This window comes from Bos javanicus, chromosome 8 (assembly GCF_032452875.1).
Source record: "Bos javanicus breed banteng chromosome 8, ARS-OSU_banteng_1.0, whole genome shotgun sequence".
Taxonomy (NCBI): domain Eukaryota; kingdom Metazoa; phylum Chordata; class Mammalia; order Artiodactyla; family Bovidae; genus Bos; species Bos javanicus.
This window is the reverse complement of record NC_083875.1, coordinates 10,462,937-10,483,926: the sequence shown is the minus strand read 5'-3', so window position 1 is coordinate 10,483,926 and position 20,990 is coordinate 10,462,937. Positions and strand designations below refer to the sequence as shown.

The 20,990-nt window shown below is 43.6% G+C and overlaps 1 protein-coding gene across 1 annotated transcript in view; it reads right to left on the bottom strand.

The window, feature by feature from the left end:
* The window catches only part of INTS9 (integrator complex subunit 9), a 128,470-nt gene that overhangs the window by 56,490 nt on the left and 50,990 nt on the right, over positions 1-20,990 (bottom strand). The window contains exons 4-6 of the mRNA XM_061426808.1: positions 20,030-20,092; positions 15,457-15,596; positions 13,277-13,363 (exon numbers count right to left, since the gene is read on the bottom strand). Coding sequence (XP_061282792.1) covers positions 13,277-13,363; positions 15,457-15,596; positions 20,030-20,092 — 290 coding nt within the window. The remainder of the gene's footprint in view (positions 1-13,276; positions 13,364-15,456; positions 15,597-20,029; positions 20,093-20,990) is intronic.

Sequence of the window (20,990 nt, the reverse complement as noted above, 5' to 3'; positions counted from 1 at the left end):
AGCAAAGTAATGCTCAAAATTCTCCAAGCCAGGCTTCAGCAATATGTGAACCATGAACTTCCTGATGTTCAAGCTGGTTTTAGAAAAGGCAGAGGAACCAGAGATCAAATTGCCAACATCCACTGGATCATCAAAAAAGCAAAAGAGTTCCAGAAAAACATCTATTTCTGCTTTCTTGACTATGCCAAAGCCTTTGACTGTGTGGATCACAATAAACTGTGGGAAATTCTGAAAGAGATGGGAATACTAGACCACCTGACCTGCCTCTTGAGAAATTTGTATGCAGGTCAGGAAGCAACAGTTAGAACTGGACATGGAACAACAGACTGGTTCCAAATAGGAAAAGGAGTATGTCAAGGCTGTATATTGTCACCCTGGTTATTTAACTTATATGCAGAGTACATCATGAGAAACGCTGGGCTGGAAGAAACACAAGCTGGAATCAAGATTGCTGGGAGAAATATCAATAACTTCAGATATACAGATGACACCAGCCTTATGGCAGAAAGTGAAGAGGAACTCAAAAGCCTCTTGATGAAGGTGAAAGTGGAGAGTGAAAAAGTTGGCTTAAAGCTCAACATTCAGAAAACTAAGATCATGGCGTCCGGTCCCATCACTTCATGGGAAATAGATGGGGAAACAGTGGAAACAGTGTCAGACTTTATTGTTCTGGGCTCCAAAATCACTGCAGATGGTGATTGCAGCCATGAAATTAAAAGACGCTTACTCCTTGGAAGGAAAGTTATGACCAACCTAGATAGCATATTCAAAAGCAGAGACATTACTTTGCCAACAAAGGTCCGTCTAGTCAAGGCTATGGTTTTTCCTGTGGTCATGTATGGATGTGAGAGTTGGACTGTGAAGAAGGCTGAGTGCCGAAGAATTGATGCTTTTGAACTGTGGTGTTGGAGAAGACTCTTGAGAGTCCCTTGGACTGCAAGGAGATCCAACCAGTCCATTCTGAAGGAGATCAGCCCTGGGATTTCTTTGGAAGGAATGCTGCTAAAGCTGAAACTCCAGTACTTTGGCCACCTCATGCGAAGAGTTGACTCACTGGAAAAGACTCTGATGCTGGGAGGGATTGGGGGCAAGAAGAGAAGGGGACGACAGAGGATGAGATGGCTGGATGGCATCACTGACTTGATGGACGTGAGTCTGAGTGAACTCCGGGAGTTGGTGATGGACAGGGAGGCCTGGCATGCTGTGATTCATGTGGTCGCAAAGAGTCGGAAACGACTGAGCGACTGATCTGATCTGATCTGATCTGATCTATCAAGCTTTGTGGGGTTTTTTGGTCTGTGTTTTTCATTACAATATAAAAAGGTTAATTTTAAAATATAGAAAAATTTATGTCAAAACAAGAAATAAGTAGCAGAAACAAAAAATATTCATAGGAAGGTTGGGAGATAAAATAAATTCCCAGACAGAATAACAAAACAAAGTGACGGTAAAGAGGAGAGATAAGTATTTGAGTGTCAGTCCAGGAGGTTCAACACCCAAATAACACGAGTTCCAAAAAATACACAAAAATTGAAAAAAGGAATTTTAGAAGGGGAGAAAAATTTATTTTTTAAACCAGAATTGAAATTCTCCATTTTCTAGATTGAGGGTCAGCAAACATTTTAGATACAGGGCCACAGATGCTTTAAACTCTGGACGCCACATACAGTCTCTGTCAAGTTATTCAACTTGGCCATATACCACCACAATGATAAGAGTGTGTCTGTGTGCCAATAAAACTTTATTTACAAAAATAGTGGCAGGCCAGATTCAGACACAAATCAGGTACTTCACCATAGCTGCCGACACTTTTCTACACTGAAAGGACACACTAAGCTCAGTCCATGAATGTAAACTATCTTTAGGTAAGACACACCATCATAAACTTTAAGGACAAGAAGATTCTAAAAGTCTCCACAGAGGAATAAACAGTATACATACAGGAGATCAAGCCTTACTGGACTTTTCAACAGCATTTCTGGGAGACAGAAGAAAATAGTGCAATACTTTAAAAATTCTATGAGCAAAGTACATCTGGTTTGCATTTCTATCAGAGTGTGAGAGTAGAATGCAGACATTTTAGATGTGCAGGGTCATAGAAAATTTACTTCTCACGCACTCTTTTTCAGGGAGTTGGTGGAGGAGGTGCCTGGCAAAATGAAGGTGTAAACCAGAAAAAGAAAGGCCCAGAAAATAGAGCTTCTAACAGAAGAAAAGGGTGAAGAAATCTATAGGATCAAGGTGGAGAAAGTCCCAGACTGAATGCTGTGTAGTAGTCCCAAGAGCATCTGACACCAGGCAGGGTAAGAGTGAAGACTCAGGGAGGGGACTTCTAGAAAAGGAAGATAAAATTGTCAGACTATTCATCAAGTCTGAACATACTGAGGAGAGACTCAGACAAATGGGGGAAAGGTTAGAGATCAATTAGTAATATAATATGTAAGGGCTTTCCAGGCGGCCCAGTGGTTAAGAATCCACCTGCCAATGCAGGAGACGCGGGTTTGATCCCTGGGTCGGGAACATCCCTTGCAAAAGGAAATGACAACCTACTCTGGAATCCTTGCCTGGGAAATCCCATGGACAGAGGAGCCTCGCAGGCTATAGACAAGGGGTCATAAATAGTTGGACGTGACTGAGCAATTGAGCATATATGCACCCAGAAAACTAGGCAAATAAACAAGCAAGATAATTACTAACTCAAGGGGAAACAGAAAGTTGTGCGAGAAAAAAAAAACCCTAACAATGTTACACGGCCAGTGAATTGCATTTCCATGGTCATAATAATGTAAACATGGAACAGAGATTTAGTAAAAACAGCACACAGGTCACATAGGTCCAACTCTCTTCACCTTTGTTTCTGCAGCAACAAAATACCAACAATCCTTCTTGTTACCTTCCGCATAAAGACAGGTGGCCGAGACCACCTGTCTCGGCCAGGTGCATATCCCGATTTTTTTATTTCATGTACCTGTCCTCTAGAGTGAATTGATTTAGGTTTCACAATATTGAGTCAATAAATATTTACTTAGCTCTGATTATGGCCACAGTACTCAAGTCCTGTAAGAAATTGAACAGGTATAACATAAAGGCCTCAGCTTACAGGAACTTAGTCTGAAAAAATTTTTACAACAGTACAAGGCAAAAAAGGAGACACGGAAAACCGTCATAAGTCATTCTTGCCTGCATGCTTGTCTTCCCTCCCAGAAGGGGCTAAATGATACACTGAAAATGCAAATCTCTACACATACACACACACAGTCTCTCTCTCTCCTCCTCCAATTTAATGGTTCACCATTACATTCAGGATAAAATTGAAGGCTCTCAGCATGACTCATAAGGCTCTTCTTTATCATGGTCCTGCCTCAGCCTACATTCTACACATTGAACTATATAAGGAGCTCTCTAAGTGCCAGGCTTCCTCAAAGCTGTAACATTCCACTGTCCACTTCTTCATATTTTGTGTGGACAACGTGTGTGCATACTCAGTTGCGTCTGACTCTCTGTGACTCCATGGACTGTAGCCCACCAAGCTCCTCTGCTTATGGGATTTCCCAGGCAAGAATACTGGCGCGGATTGCCATGCCCTCCTCCAGAGGGTCTTCCAGACCCAGGGACTGAACTTGCATCTCTTGCATTTCCTGCACTGCAGGTGCATTCTTTACCACTGAGCCACTGGGGACGCCTTACTCCTGCTTCAAAATTTAGGCGACCTGTCACCTTTTCTCAGGTCTTGTGACACCTGTCTCAGCCAGGTGCATATCCCGTGTGCTGAGAAGATGGCTGACGGAGTCTCAGAGTCCAGGAAGTGGCACAGAAGCCCTCTCTGGAGCAGGTTCATGGCAAGGGGCCGCCACCGACACTTCTGTCTCCTTCCGCACCCCCTGCTACTATCTTCCACCCATTGAGGAAGGAGAGGTTTCTCTTGGAGACACCAGGGGAAGAGCAGACGATTTAGACTTGTCTGGATGTAAATCTCAGCACTGCCTCTTCACCTGTGAGCCTCAGTTTCCTCATCTGTGAAAAAGGAGAGTATCACCTCCCTGTTAGAGCTGTCCTGTGAGGAGTGAAGGGCAGAACACACAGAAGTGTCTGCCATAGAACAGAGGCTGGGTGAGGACTCTCTCCAACCTTCCCCAACATACACAGCCATCGCTGCCCCAGAACAAGCATTTTCCAACAATACTGTGGGGGACTTTAACGCAGGGTAATTTCTTTAGATGAATCTGACCCTGAACTTGAGTGGCCCAGGCACTGCTCCAGAGAGTCTCAAGGAAGAACCCAAGTTACTCCCCTGCTTTGAGTAAGTATGTGTGCTCAGTCGCGTCCAACTCTTTGTGACCCCATGGACTACAGCTTGCCAGGCTCCTCTGTCCACAGAATTTTCTGGGGAAGAATACTGGAGTGGGTTGCCATTTTTTCCTTCAGGGGATCTTTCCTGATCCAGAGATCAAACCTATGTCTCCTGCATTGGCAGGTGAGTTTATTTTTTTTCTCCCCACTGAGCCACCTGAGAAGCCCTGCTTTAGTGCCTCCTTTAAACTCCTTGAGATCAGGAGGCCCTATGGCTTGGGCTTCCCAGGACTGCCCTTCATTAAGAATAAAGACTTCTTCCTTTGGGCTGGGTATGAGCAGGAGTTTCTTAACTTGCTACCCAAGCTGGAAGGTTATTATGTGAGTGGCTAGAGTGATAAATAATGATGCCTAACCACATCTTTCACCTCAGTTGGATCTGTTTTAATTGCTCTTAGCTCTGCCAAGGCCCTACCATAGAGACACTTCTTCTTGAGACTGTGCTAACAAGTCACATGCCAGCTAGATCAGATACACATTCTTTAACTGACTTTAGGTACATCGGTTTATTTCTGGGCTGTCTATTTGGTTCCATTGATCCATGTGTCTGTATTATTTGAAGCTCAGTGGTAAGTCTGGGGAGAGGTGAGCCCTAAGAAAGCATGCGAGGTGGTAAGCATCCGGGAGAAACTGATCAGTGAGCCAGAAGAGCAAGGTCAGGCAGGTCCCCCACGACTCTGGTCTCAAGTCTGACCTGATCAGCTTAGGATGGGTGACAGGCAGCTTCTGACACAGCTTCCAAGGCTCCCCACCTCCCATACTTGCCCCCTCGTGTGAGCTCCTCCCGCCAGATATAGGTTGGACCTACCGGCTAGCTTCTAGTGAAGAGAATATGACAAAGGTGACAAGTAGTCACTTGCAAGATTAGGTTACAAAGGACTGGGACTTCCTTCTTGTCCACAGTCTCTCCTCTGGCCTCCTGTTCGCTCTGATGTAGCCAGCTGCCGTGCTGTGAGATGCTCTGAGGAGAGGCCCATGGGGCAAGGACCCAAGGGAAGCTTCAGTCCAACATCCCTGAGGAACTGAATCCTTCCAACCTCAACGTAAATGAGCCAAGAAGGGGATCCTCCTGGTGAAGCCTGAGAAAAGGGTGGCCTGGTGGGAGACCCAGTTACTAATACATTAGGAAGCGTCTTGGGCCGTGCTCTGGTACAGAGGCACTGTTTTCAACTAAGTTTGGTTTTCTCAGGTCTGGTCAATGACATTTTTACAAACTCTAACTGTACAGAACATCTGCAGCATGGTCATCATATCCAATTTAAATCTGATTTCTGCTTTAGTTGCAACATTGAATAATTCACCTAACCTCTTTCCTTCCCTTCATAAATCTAAATGGATGGTAAAATGTTTCCTTCAAAAACTGTTGAAGACCACAGCAAATGAGTAATCACACACACACGTGTATATGTATACTATATTATTAACATTATATATCTATGATTATTCAGTGCCTATGAATTCCTCCCCCTTACTCTTATGCTTAAATTCTTTGGGTATCTTATACTGGTACCTTATATATAGACTACACTACTTTCAGATCTAAAACTAATTAATTATCATTTCTCTATTGGAAAACATCTAGAGGTTTCCTTTATCACAAAGGTTTGGTGACTCTGTTTTCACAAACAATTTTGATAAATTTTCTATCCGCTAGACAAAAGACTTCAACCAGGAAATCAGTCAAACGCATTGTTGGCTTTTCCAAAAGAACAGCCTTTGAATATTCTTTTGTGTAGGGTTAGCTTGCAGTGCTGCTCTCCCTCGGGTGTGCACTGGCTAACTGCAATCCAACCAGTCCCTCTCAATCGTGCCATGTTGCCATGTTCTTGCCCACAATATCCTCCTATCTAAGAATGACCTCTTTCCTCATTCACCCTGTTTAACCTGCTAAGCCCGGCCCGAGTCTCGCTACTTGGATACAGGTACTATGCCTTAAACTTTTGGGGGCATTTCCCTACAAACTTATCATAATGCCAGGCCCTTGGGAGTTAATCAACAAACAAGACTGAAGTCCTCTGAGTTTCCTACTTCTACTCCCAAATTCCCTTTGCTAACACCATTTTTACTCTTTCAAGTTACATGGTCCCTTTCTCCTTCTATCACCTAACATCTCGTCTAACTCGCTTTCCCTAAAACTTATGCTTGAGGCCATAATTACAGAGAGGCCTTTACAGAGCCATTCAAAGCCATTAGGATTATTGGCTGATTAAGGATAAGTCGGATAAGGAAACCCAGTGGGAACTAGTTCTGTTTTTGCTGGCTTTCTAATTTATCAAAGTCAAGTTCTCAGAGTCTAAATGTTTAATAAGTACTTCCTAAAAGATTTCATTGTTTTGTTTTGTTCTTATCACACTTGAGTGCTTAATAAACATTTTTCTCCCAGGGCTTGACATCACGCCAGAACTCTGCTGTCTGTTCTTCCAACCAACCAGCACAAGATCATGTGTTTTCGTAAAAGAGCAAGACTTTTAGGTCCACAGGGACCACTTAAAAGCTTATAAATAAAACACTGGTTGGGCTTTTTCTAAGTGTTTGAGAAGAAAAGAAGCAGAAAAAATTTCTTTCCTCTCATTATAGTGAAGTGTGCTTAATACACAAGGACGTGGCGGGAGGATGGAGATGTGTCAGCGGACTGACGCTCTTCATGGTTTTCATTGTTTAGTTGCTCAGTCGTGTCCGACTCTTTGTGATCCCACGGGCCAGGTTTCTCGGTTCATGGGATTTCCCAGGCAAGAATACTGGAGATTAGCCATTTCTTTCTCCTGGGGATCTTCCTGACCCAGGGATCAAACTTGAGTCTCCTGCACTGGCAGGCAGATTCTTTATTACTGAGTCTCCAAGGAAGCCTTATGATCTTTATGGAATTTACCAAAAGCAAAACCTGAAAATCAAGCATTTCTTAATACTAAACTGAAATCAGATTACAAACCTTGATTTTTGTTTTAGATCAATTTCTCTCTTAAAAGCACAAAGGCAATTGTTTAGGCTACCAAAGCATGACATAAATAATTCTTGAGAGGGCCTAACCCATCTCTGCTTTCATTTTCTGCTTATCAAAACCCTCTTATCTATAATTTGATCTCTTTAAGTGGACTTGCTGCCCAAAACAGAGTCCTAGGCAGATGAACGCTCCTAGTTCTCAGGATAAAGTAATTAAATGGAGTTTTTGTCTGTCAGCCAGTATCCTGGGAGTTTAGTTAGGCTGAACCTGCCCTTCAGAGGCTAACTGACTCTAAGTGAAATGAAATGACTAAGTTTCTGGAACTGCAAAGTTGTGATGATGCCATCAAAGTACCACCACTCTCTGCTGCTGCTAAGTCGCTTCAGTCGTGTCTGACTCTGTGAGACTCCATAGATGGCAGCCCACCAGGCTCCCCCGTCCCTGGGATTCTCCAGGCAAGAACACTGGAGTGGGTTGCCATTTCCTTCTCCAATGCATGAAAGTGAAAAGTGAATTTGAAGTCACTCAGTTGTGTCCGACTCTTAGCAACCCCATGGACTGCAGCCTACCAGGCTCCTCCATCCATGGGATTTTCCAGGCAAGAGTACTGGAGTGGGGTGCCATTGCCTTCTCCGACCACTCTCTAAGAACCACTTAAGACATCTTTAAAAACTTTAACATAAGCAAACTGTGTTCAATTCAATTCTCCTATATTACAGAAAAGAAGACTGAGTCCCAGAATCTGAATGATACTGCTAATGATCATCAACAGGGGGATTAAGAAAATAACTTCTCTTCTGCTATACTAAATACGTTGGTCTCACTAGGAAAGGCAGTGCTGAAAGATAAGTAAGGCTGAGGAAGGCAGATGTGTGATGGTTACTGAAAGGCGGGTGATGCGAGCCACGCATATCATTAAAGGGAGAAAGGATGCTGGTGTTCGCTGAGCACCTACCGTGTGCCTGGCACTGTTTTAAGGACTTTACTTGCATTACTCATTTAGTCCTCACAACAGCCTGGTGACGTTGCTAATACTATTCCTATCATAAAAACAAGAAAACAGAGCCGAGAAGAGATGAGCTTCTGCAGCCAAAAAGCAGATCTGAAATTCAAACACCAGTCTATTTGACCTCTAAGCCCAGAGTTTTAATTTTCTTCCTGCTACATAGTGAGACCTGATAAATTCATCTATAAATACCTAAAGAGTGTCAGAACAGAGGAACTTCAAGTACAATATGCTTTTTTTTTTTTTTAAATTATGTCTTCTATAAGGTATAAACCCATATTTTAAGCTCACAGTACTGAAAATTGCCATAACATTTCAGCCAGGAATATATCGATGCATAATTCCTTAACGCTAGTCAGAGGATTGTGACAATATCCTGTAATGATTTAGCCTCTTAATTATAATTGTAGATTTCTAGTCTTATACAAAAAGTGCTACATTTACATAAAAAATATTAGAAGATGGGTTAGTTTCTTCAGTGCAATATTGTGCTTTAAATTTTCCCACTAAAAACCTAAATTTTGAAGTGTATATGGGAATGTCAAGAGGCTCAAAAATTTTATGGTAGGGGATTCTCCTTTCCCTACCCTTCAAAAATCTCTTTCAAGAAGTGTAAGCTGCAATGTCAAAATGAGGAAGGATAGCTAACTTCTAAATAAATCTCAGGGAGCAGTGTCAACTGAGCTGGGGAGTCTGACAGCTGCCAAAAAGCAAGCGTAATGGTTTTTTGGGGGGGATGGCAGGTTGGTAAATACACTAATACTAAATCAAATGCTAATTCAAACTAACTTCCTGTGATTTAAGGGAATTTGTCAGAAACCAATGAGCCTGAAAGATGTTCATATATTGTTTTTTTTTGGTTGATGGTCTTATGAGTAACTTAAGCGACTAAGATGCATTTTAATTTTAAACACTTAACCGTGAGACAGCTTGTATAAGGTTTAGGTCAAAAATTAGGGGCTTGAATCCAACTCATGGAAGTGTTCTGCTTGAGGTGTTCATCGGTAATTTTATTTTAATGTGAGAGCCAACTTTTTAAAGGGTAGAAAAAAAAAAATCACATGTGAAACATCCAGATCCTGAGCTTCTCATAAAAAAAAAAAAAAAAAAAAGAACAGGTTTTGGCAGTGATGGGCTCGCTTTCCCATATGCCCTAAACTGTGCTGAAGTTGTGTGTCAGCTGCCCCTTTGGAGAGGTGTGGTCACCAGGCCATGGTTCCCGCCAGCCAACCCCACTCCTGTACTTACCTACCCCTTTCTCATCCCTAGAGGTATCTGAGATTGTGAACCCTATTTTATAGGAATGGAACAAGGGGAATGAAGGAATTAAAAAATAAATTGAGATATAAAGAAAAGATACAGCCGTATCATTTGGTCACTGTACTAAGTGACAGCAAGCAAACAGTGATTCGCGATAGAGTCTGTCACAGTGTCTTGGGACATATGATATCATCTGGCTTATGATGGGGAACTTTTCAAGGGGTGTAAATCCTTAAATGTTTACATGAAACGCTTTTAGTATTCTGGCACAAGATGAAGTTCTGGGTGACTATTTTGAGAGAACTCTTTTGTCAGATTTCAATTACAAAATAGCTCCTCACATTTTTCTACCAGTTCTAATATTTATGCTGAATTTCTTCAAGAGAAAAAAAAAAGGACATGGCTTGCTTAATTGTCCGTCACCTTGGTTTAATCTTTCCAATAATCAGACTCTTCTCTTTCACTATCAGTAACTATGGCTCATCTCACACTCAGAAACCAAAACAAAATGCTTGATGGGGATCAGAAATATGCTCAGGATGCACGAAGTAATGAAATACAGTCTCCGATTGGTCCAAGTTATCCTTTCTTCTCAACAAGCTACCTCTCAACAGTTTCTGGTTTTTGCCCACCAGGTGGCGAGATAACCGATTCAAGGTTTTATTTCAACTAGCACCTTTCTCAGAGAAGGCAATGGCAACCCACTCCAGTGTTCTTGCCTGGAGAATCCCAGGGACGGCGGAGCCTGGTGGGCTGCCGTCAATGGGGTCGCACAGAGTCGGACACGACTGACGTGACTTAGCAGCAGCAGTAGCACCTTTTTAAAAAAACAGAGATATCCTAAAGCACCTTAGGAAATTACTTTCAGGCCCCCTCCCTAGCCCTCTGCTCCTTCCAGTTCAATTCACCTTTTCCCCTAAAATACGATGGCATTTTTATCGGTGAGCCAGTTATCTTGTATTTTACAAAGAATGGGAAGCAAAGACCACTGCCAAGGATTCTGTCCAAGGTCACAAACAAAAAAGGCAAAATAAGGACTTGGACGTCTCAAGGCTTGGTCCAGGGTTTGGGAATCAGGAAACAGTGACCTTTGAACATCATTATTGGTGTGCCAAAATTCTTCATGGCAGAATATTTAAGGGTGTAAATTTAAAAGGAGGAAGTGAGGGGAGCCAAGGTGTCCGTGTTCCACAGCAAGTGAAAACAAACTCCTCAGGTTTCTAAGGAGGGGGGTGAAGCGAGGAACTGGGACAAGTGTGGGCCAGTGGGCAGACAGGAGAGGGGAAAAAAGGAGAGGAGGTATGTGATGGGCAGGAGGAAGGAGGCTGAGAGTAAGAAGGCACTCGGGACGGGAGGGGACCCGTGCTAAGCTGGCAGATCAAGGAAGGCAGCCACGAGCACTGAGAAAACTCAGAAATGCACGCGTCTCCCAAGTGTTTCCTAATGACAAGTCAGACAGATACCATGTCCCCAGTGAAGGAAACAGAGACACAAAGAAGACCCATAAAACAAAGAAGATGTGCACTCTTATGCATTCTTCCATCACATGAGGGGCTCACATGCTCTGCAGGAGAGGCCTGTAATGGCTGAGGGGCCGCCCAGCACAGTGGTTAGCGGTGTGGTGCTGGGATCCAGACAAGCCCAGCTGCCTGGGTTTGAATCCAAATCCTACCATCCTCTAATTGGTTGAGCTGAACAAGTTACTTAACCTCACTGTGCCTGTTTTCTCTTCTGCAGAACGATCATGTTGAAGAACTAAGTGAAGTAAAGAAAACACTGAGAAGAGGGTCAGGCATGTAACAAGCGCTACTTAAGTTAAACAAGATGAATAACACATGTGATAAAGGAATGCATCGAGGAGACTCATATTCTCATCTCTGAGACAGTCACAGTATAAAAACAAAGCAGGGACTTCCCTGGTGGTCCAGTGGCTAAGACCCCCCTTCCTATGCAGGGGGTGCAAGTTTGATCGCTGGTTGGGAAGCTAAGGTCCCACATGCTGCATGAGCCAAAAACCAAAATGTAAAACAGAAGCAATATTGTAACAAATTCAATAAAGACTTTGAATATGGTCCACGTTAAAAAAAATATATAAGCAAAAACCAAACAAAGCATATTCTCCTAGCTACATGTTCATAGTGTGTATTAGTTGACCAGCTGTGTCTGACTCTGTACAATCCCATGGACTGTAGCCTGCCAGGTTCCTCTGTCCATGGGATTTCCCAAGCAAGAATACTAGAGTGGGTTGTCACTTCCTCCTCTAGGGGATCTTCCTGACCCAGGGATCGAACCTGGGTCTTATGCATGGCAGGCAGACTCTTTATGGTCTGAGCCACCAGGGAAGCCTATTCATATTCATGTATCCTTGTAGAAAGAATGTCACAAAACCCAAGACATTCTAAAGTTTAGGTAACAGATGGCCCACAAATCATGGACCTAGAGGGAAAGAACTCAATGACGAGGTAGCTGGAAGAGAGTAGAATGGGTAGGAGTATAAGGAACACACCTAAGAAATTACAGACGAGTTCTGACTCTGGACGCCAGGCCTGGAGGGCTGGGGCTGAGGTGCTGGGGGCTAAGGGCAGCAACTGGCAGGGGTGACCAGCTGCAATGTGTTAAGACTGACTGGTGTCCTCTACTATTCATCAAACATGAGCGCAGGAGAAGAACCAAGCTGCCTCTCTGCCTTCTCAACTGCATTTCCACTCCCTTCACCTCTTCATTCTTCCGCTACAGCCTTCTTAGTTCAGGCTTCTGTTCTCTTGCCTGGGTTTCTGCCACTGGGCTTCCTGCTCCTGTCTCTGTATCCCATCCATCCTCCATGCTGCTTCCAGGGTTGCTTCCTTTCAGTAGATATGCGATCATGTCTCTGCCTCGTCAACCTCCCCCGATGAACTTCCCACACCCGATTACAGAAAAATCAGTCTTCACATGGTAGACTCTTCATTAGCTTGCTCCAGTGTCCCTGTCTAGGGACATTTCACCCTTCCCCCTCTGTACTCAACCAATTCTAATCCACCCTGGACTTCTCATTGTTCCCTGAATATACTATATCAAGGGCCCCAACCTCTGGGATCTAATGCCTAATGATCCGAGGTGGAGTTGATGTAATAATAACGGAAATAAAGTGCACAATAAATGCGATGCACTTGGACCATCCCCAAACCATCCCCCGCCCCAGTCCACGGAACACCTGTCTTCTACAAAATGGGTCCCTGGTGCCAAAAAGGCTGGAGACTGCTGTATCCTACGATGCTTTGCCTGGACCCCACCTTATGACCTTTTCTATCAGGAGAGGTCCTTTTCTTTCTCTGAGACTAACCTTAATTGTCATCTCCTAAGGAATGTCCCTCCTCAGTTCCCTAAGCAAAGAAACACCTTCATTTTCGGAGCACCTATAGCCTTGTGACCAAGCACCTGTTACAATCCATGCCACCCAAGACTGTAATGTACGTGTTTCATTGTCTGACTTCCCATTAACCCCTCTGCACCTCAAAGAGACAGCCAACTGTTTACAAAACACCCAAACCTAGCATACTACCTTGCATATGGCATGGCTGCCTCTCAAAATATGTTGGTTGAATCAAACACAGGGGAAAGAGAATCTTGGTTCTAATAGTATAAGCTCAGCAGAAAACAAGAAAACACCTGAGACTGCTTTGCTAAGCCCTTCCCCTGCCCCCCACAGCTGTCAAGGGGAGTGACCGCCCACTGCTCACCGCTGAATATCCTTGTTCTTCCACAGGGAGGCAGACTGGGCCTTGGGCACTCGTTCAATGAAGTTCACCAACTCTTCCATGAGAAGCCTGAGTGGAAACAAGGAAAGCTATGAACACCCAAAAAGAGTGTCAGAAAAACACGGCACTCTAACACAGTCAAGAGAAAAGGGCTTGTTTGCCTGCCCCTCCCCAATCATCTTTCTTCCTGTTTCATAGAAATGTGGGCACCATTTTATATAAAGCTGAACAAAAACTTAGACTCTGTCTTGAACGTCCATGTTAAAAAATCGGAATGTAAATTATTTAATTCACCTTTAAAATAAGCCTGGAGTGTCGCTTATCTTGAAAGGCTGAAATATTTAAACCTACAGTTTCCTCTCACTCTTAAGATCTCTGCCTTTATTGAAGTAATTAAAAACACAGCAGGAGAAAAAGCTAAATGAGCATGAAGTATCTGATTTTGGTGGTAGCAGAGGTAGGGGCAGGATCGTTTCTTAATGACAACATTAAATGGACATTTTTAAACTGGGAAAACAAATTTTCTTCACATATGTTTTACGAATGAACAAAATTCCACATGCAAGAACACTAATCCTAAAGCTCTAACTCAAGGACCTGCCAAAGGACAGGCTCTGTGACTGCAAGCTGGATTTCCACAGACTCCCACCTAAGGGAACCTGAGAGATGCCTCACTCAACTGGTCAAAGATCTCATGCTCTGAGGAAGCCACGGAACAGAGCGCTGAGAGGCCCCTGCATAGCTACATGATTTCCAGAAAGCTAGAAACAGACTTTTACATCTTGACTCCCCTATGTAATACAGTACAGATGTTCTGTATCGACTTAAATCCTCTCCCAATAAACATACAGGCGTGGCAAGCCATACATTTATTAGCATTTTGAATGCTGGAAAACTTCATTTTGCTTCCATTTATTTACTTATTCCTAATACCATCACTGTCTTTCATCTCAAGGGAGCAGCACCTGTTCTGGCATTCGAAGGTCTGGGATTCAGGCTCATGGCTGTTGTGGCTGTCGCTTTCAGGAGAACATTCTGCTATGTCCATCCTCAGGACTTAGCTTTCTCACACAATCTAATGCTTTCAGTTTCTCCTCTCCCTGAAACTGATCCATCACCTTTACTTCTCTATTATGTCTTTCCCTCAGATCTTTTACAGTTTTTCGGTACACACTGAGGGTAATAAATTGGAGACAAAAAACACAGACAGATTTTGCTTCACTCCTGGTAATTCCATCTTGCTGGACTTCAGCCAGACTCTGGAACCTAGAATGAAGAGTCTATATTGCATGTGGATCCTGTAGTTTGGGTCTTGATAGTTTTACCTCATACCATACTGGGCTGTTTGCTTCAACACCATTCTTTCTGTTCTGGGGTAATTTTCTTCACATAATTTTTATTTTCTCACTAAATGATGCTATGGTTACTTGAAACAATCTTCTGTCCCACAGAGACTTGGGAGGGGCTGGCATCTGGCTCACAGCATTCTCAGAGTCAAAGAAAGACTGTGAGGTTTTCATTTCATTGGGTCTTGAGTTTCACTCAGTCAACAGTACAGACAACTTCATCTAAATTCTTATCCTGTTTTCTACCAGCCATCTCTCTCTCTCTTTTTTCCTTTTATTGGCATGTGGGATCTCAGTTACCGGATCAGGGATTGAACCCGCACCCTCTGCAATATTAAGTGTGGAGTCTTAACCACAGGACCACCAGGGAAATCCTGCAAGCCATCTCTGTTTATAGTCTGCACTAAAAGGCGGGGGGCAGGGGAGGGCGGCGGGCGGATTTTGAAAGCAAAGTAGTAAATTTTCTTTTTTTCTTAAATGTGCTGTGTTCCTTTCTCCCCCAAAGCCCTCTGTATTGCATCTCGGTGGCACCTACTGAATGATACCTCCCCTAATTAGTGTCGTCTGCATAGAAGAGTTGTCCCTCTCTTTCTGTTTTTCTAAGACTAAATGACCACTATTTGCAGCATCCATCTCTAGGCAACTCCAACGAACATTTGTTTTATCAGCAGAGTTGTCTATTCATTCTGTTTCTCTGGGTCAGCTGCTCAGGGGGAAACAACGGTGCCCCTGGGCACAACACTCTATTAGAGAGTCACTGTGGAAGGGAGGAACTCTCCAGCCACTCACTCACAGCTCAAGCAGAAATGCCCTCACCTGCCGATCTGAACGGTGGGCTCTGTGGCGTAGACTGTGCCCGTGAACCCGGTGTGCTCGGTGATGTAGGGCAGGGCCATCATGCAGTGATAGTTAGAGATGAGGATCACATCCACTGTAGACAGATCTATTAGCTCGGTCTGGAAAAAAAGGGGAGGGAGTGATACGTATCTGTGCGTGGCACACAGATCAGCATGATGGGGCTGAAAAATGACACTGTCAGAAGGCAGAGGAGCGGCTGTGGTGCTACAGAATAATGATGCAGTCCCTGTAATGTTTCCGGTCTCTCATATGGGGATATTCCCTAGTGCTGACGTGGAGCAGCAGGACAGGACGGCTGCTGATTTTACTAAAACAGAGTTCTGAGAGGCAGACGTATGAGGATAAATGACAACGGGACGCTGGCCACTGCTGCCTGCCAGGTGGAGCCAGGTGACAGGAAGCAGCTGTGAGGGAGTACCACACAGGAAGCAGATCTTCAGAAGTCCACTGTGGCAGACAACTTTATTTTTTTTCGAGGTAACTTTTGACCACTAGTGCTGAATAGAGAACCACCCCCCGCCCCCGACAAATGTAGTGGCAGAGTCATAAAAGGAGGTTATACTCTTGTATTCTACCCTAATCACAACCCTCAGTCTACCCTTTACTCCACTATTAATGTCATACGAACAGGGAAAAAGACAGGTTGGCAGGTGAGGAATAATGCTACTCATGTTGAGTAAATTTTATGAAAACTTTTAGTAGAAGGGAACGATTTTTACATAAATTTAAGCCCTACCTGCCTTTAAAAAAAATGATGAAGTATTTTTTTGGGGGCAATTGCTTCTGTTTTTTTTTTTTTTAATATTTACTTATTCATTTGATTGTGCTGGGTCTTAGTTGCAGCACACAAGATCTAGTCCCTTCACCAGGGATTGAACCAGGGACCAGCCATTAGGAATGCAGATTCTCAGCCCTGGACCACCGGGGAAGTTCCCCTACCTGCTTTTTAAGGCTCAATTCTCTTCTTCCGCTAAGCCTTCCTGATTTGCCCAGATGAAAGAAAGCACTTCTTCCTAAGAACTGCCAAGGCACTTTGTGAATATCCCTCTTAAAGCAGTTACTACTCTTTACTATGGTGGGCACCTCAAAGTACCCCCTTGTCTCCCCAAACTGGAACATCTGAGATCAATAATCCTGTGGGACTCATCTCTGTCCCCTTCAAGCTGTGGCAGCCAGGACAGAACAGGCCTTGGTGGGTTGTTGTTGGAGGAATACATCATGAGAAGCAGCGCCCTCTGTGGAGGCGCCATTGTGAGAAGCTAGCAGCTCTGGTTCAGAGACATCTCCTCAGTCTCTGAGCTCTCCCTCACGGAACTTATCCCACAGAAACTGCATGAGGCAGTACAGATAGCATGGGGTAACTCAAGAAAGAGTTTTTGTTAGGAGACTGGGGCACAGAGCCACTGTGTCCCCCACAGAGTAGAAGTAACAAAGATGTCTGCACCATCTTTGCAAACGACAGAGATAGTGCACCATTTTGGCTGTGGGTATTTTCTGGTTGAATGACTTTATGTGTAAAGTAAATTGATTTAATAAAGCCACCAAGGCATAATCAGCTTTAGCTCCTTAGGACAGAAAGGAGATTAGAGTCAAAAGCTACTCACTGCCAAGGCAATGGCAATCTGTGTGAATAAAATGTCTAAGGACCACAACTTAACTCTGTGTTGTGTACTGCACTTCCAAGACTATGTCTTCACATTAATGAAGGAAGGTCTACTGGTCCTATTTCTCACATCCTCTCCAGAACCCTTTTTAAACAAATGAGAAGGTTAAGACAGAGTAGCAGAGTGACAGGTACAGAAGAAAACAAGGGAAGGAGAGTTGAAGCAACAGTAAAGGCCAAAAACTCCCCTCCCTTCCTTCTACCTCTATAGAAACTGGGTAGGGATATTTGAAATTTCTCTTTAAGGATGTAAGAATCAGTCCACAGAGTCTAGAATGATAAGAAATCTGGTGAAGACAGCTGGGGGACAAATGTGTATACACACACACACACACACACACACACATGTATTGCCTGCATATATATCAAAGACTGTCTACATAAACAATTTTCTGAGAAATAAATTTAACATCCAAACTATGTGTGTGTATTTACTTTCACTCAATGATAGCCCATAAAGATTATTTTTAAACTTCTATATAGACACTTTGGTTCTGTGTGTGTGTGTGCACGTGTGTGCTCAGATGTGTCTGACTTTTTGCGACCCCATGGACTATTGCCAGCCGGGCTCCTCTGTCCATGGGATTTCCCAGGCAAGAATACTGGAGTGGGTTGCCATTTCTTCCTCCAGGGGATCTTCCTGACCCAGGGATCGAACGCCCGTCTCTTGCATCTCTTGTACTGGCAGGCAGATTCTTTACCACTGCGCGACCTGGGAAGCCCAATACAGACACTTGGATTCTACAGACCATGAACTGGATCAAAACAATTATAATTTATTGGCTGCTTACTGTACTATCCTAGACTTTAGGCACAGTCTGTGGTACAGACTTTGGGGGAATACAAAGATGTTTAAAGTAGCTGCACTAGATTGTAAATTCCATGAAGACTAGAATTTTAGTTCTGTATGGCTCAGCCACAAGTCAGCCAAGGCTGGACTGTGTGTAAGTCCCTCTCTTCTGATTCCAATACTCTCCTATTTTCTTCTGATCGTACAATGCCCTGGTTTCCCTTAAAACAGTAAGTACTACTAATATGTCATGGGCTACCCTGGTAGCTCAGATGGTAAAGAATCTGCCTGCAATGCAGGAGACCCTAGTTAGATTCCTGGGTTGGGAAGATTCGCTAGAGAAGGGATAGGCCACCTACTCTAGTATTCTTGGGCTTCCCTAATGGCTCAGCTGGTAAAGAATCCACCTGCAATGCGGGAGACCTGGGTTCAGTCCCTGGGTTGGGAAGATCTCCTGAGAAGGGAAAGGCTACCCACTCCAGTATTCTGGCCCAGAGAATTCCATGGACTGTATAGTCCATAGGGTCGCAAAGAGTCGGACACGACTAAGCAACTTTCCCTAACATGTCATAAACTACAGATTCTGATGCAAGTTGTTAAAAAGACCCTATGGCTCTAGAATCCAACATATAACGCTGCTGCTTCTAGCTTGGCAAAAGTGAACTGTGGAATGGTGACTGTCTAAATTCAAACTTTAGTAGGAGTCTATGGAGCAAGTCAGAAACACCCCAGAACCCCAAGCCAGGGATCCTCTGCTGTTGGTCACAAGCTGAAGGTTGCAGTGGTCAATGCCACAGGCAGTAAACTGAAAAATAAAAGCACCTGGAAATAGGAACCTTTGAATAGATGGGGGACTGGCCCACCAGCTCCTCAATGACAAATGAAGACGACAACGTTTTATCAGCAGTTAGGGAGAGCTCAGCATTTTGCTGTCTCCTTCACCCTTGCTCCTATTACTTCACCACAAACTCTCCCTTATCTGCCAACTTCAATGACCACGTCCTTCTCTGCTGTTCTTCGCTCTCTTTTGCTCTAAAAGGTCACCTCACATAGTTCAAAGACAGAGAGAGAGAAAGTTTATCTAAAGGGTATCAACAGAAGTTGTAGAAATGGAAAGAGAGATAGGAAGAAAGGACAAAACTAAGAGACACAGCACATCCAATTTCTTTTCTCTCTGGCGCTGAACTGTGAAAGTCTGTTTGACAGGCACCGACACCCCCAGGGCACATGGAAAGGGCAGAATGTGGCTTCTCAGTGATTTGCCCAGGAACCTGGACAGGCTACTGGCATCCCAACAGTTCTCCTTTGTGCTGAGAACTCCACCCAGGCCACTCTGGGGATTAGCCCTGTCAGTTGAGATGTTTCCTTTAAGACTAATGCAAACTGATCTTTGTTTCCTTTAAAACAATGGAACTGGACTCAGACACTTATAACAAGTCTCATTGTGATGATAATAATGTAAGCAACAGATATCCGTAACTCAGTTCAGAATCTGAATTTCAAGCAACATTTCATGTGTTATTAAGTCAGCAAGAAGTTTTCCAGTTTACTGTACTAGCGGAATAACAGCAATTCCCAATTACCCAAGACTAGAAAAAGTCTGGCTAACCTAAGACAGAGGCATTATCCAATGGGCCCACTGCAATCCTGGATGTGAAACCTGTAGATTCGGAGGGTGTACTCTATTCATTGTACTCCATCATATCGCGTGCTTGAGCATCTGTGGATTTTGGTACTCATGGGGGCTCCTAGAACCCATCCCCTCAGATACTACGGGATGACTGTAATTACAAAACTGAAAGACTTAGGTTATTCTTTACCTTGCTCAACATTATGCCCCAGTGTGAATGTCACTGGGGATTATAAAAAGAGCTAGGAAGAGAATGACTTCAGTGATTTATGGACAATACAAAAAGCTCCTAAATGATCGAATTTTAGTTGTATAACAAAGTGCCTAGGATAAGATTCATTTTGATTTCAAAATAAGAAGTTCAGCCCCTTAAAATTATTTCTTGTCTTCACTTTGAGACATGATCAGAAATGCTTTGTTCCTACAATAAGATTCACTTCACTCTTACCTCTGGTAGGCAGAATTCGGGTACAGAATCCACAAATACATGACCTGAGCACTCCTTTAGCTCCTAAAAGACATGAAAGAAAAAAAATTCTAGGACGAGATGGGTCAATAAACACAGTGCCAAAGAAATTCCATCCCCAAACCAGACTCTCTTTGAAGTGTTGCAGAAGGCTGGAGTTGGAGGAAAGTGGGAGAAGGTTATTAGGTCAACTGGTTCTTGTTTAAGCTCAGGGCAGCTGAACATTTTATTCAGTATTAAAAAAATCAGGGCGTGCATGCACATTTCTTGATGCTTCTTTAAGGAAGCCATGTGTGGAGACAGGCTGCTTCCACAACTCCGACCCAGAGCTTTCCAAATAATAGTTATATGAACTACACCAGCAATATCAGAATGATCTGGAACAGACAGTGATGGAAGCAGACTCCTGGGTTTTACCTAAGATCTAAGGGATCAGACATGGAACCTATATCCATGACAAGCGTGTCTAGTGCTTCTGTTCTGCAATTAGACTGGGAGTCCAGAGTACAGATAAATGAACTGGAACCCCTTTCTCCTCCTACCAAGGTTTGAGGGGCAAATAAGGAAGGAGATGAAGAATACAGGATAGGGATTAAATCACACCCCCACCACCATTCAAAAGAAAACGCTGTATTTATACACTGCAACTCCCCACACTGCCCATGACCTACAGTATTTAATAGGCCTATCTTCCTTCAAATTCTTTCACAAACAGACCCTGAGAAAAGGGTGTGTGAAAGCTTATAAGAGAGGTGCTAAAAAAAAAAAAAAAATAGCAGGAGGAAGGGCAAGTGATAAAAAAAAAAAAAAAAAATAGCAGGAGGAAGGGCAAGTGATAAAGGGCAAAGAAGCTGGCCGATAATAGATGTGTCACACAGCCACATTCCACCGTGGGCAAAGGGGAGACTCTGAGAAACGGTATCAAACGTACACCCAGGAGTGA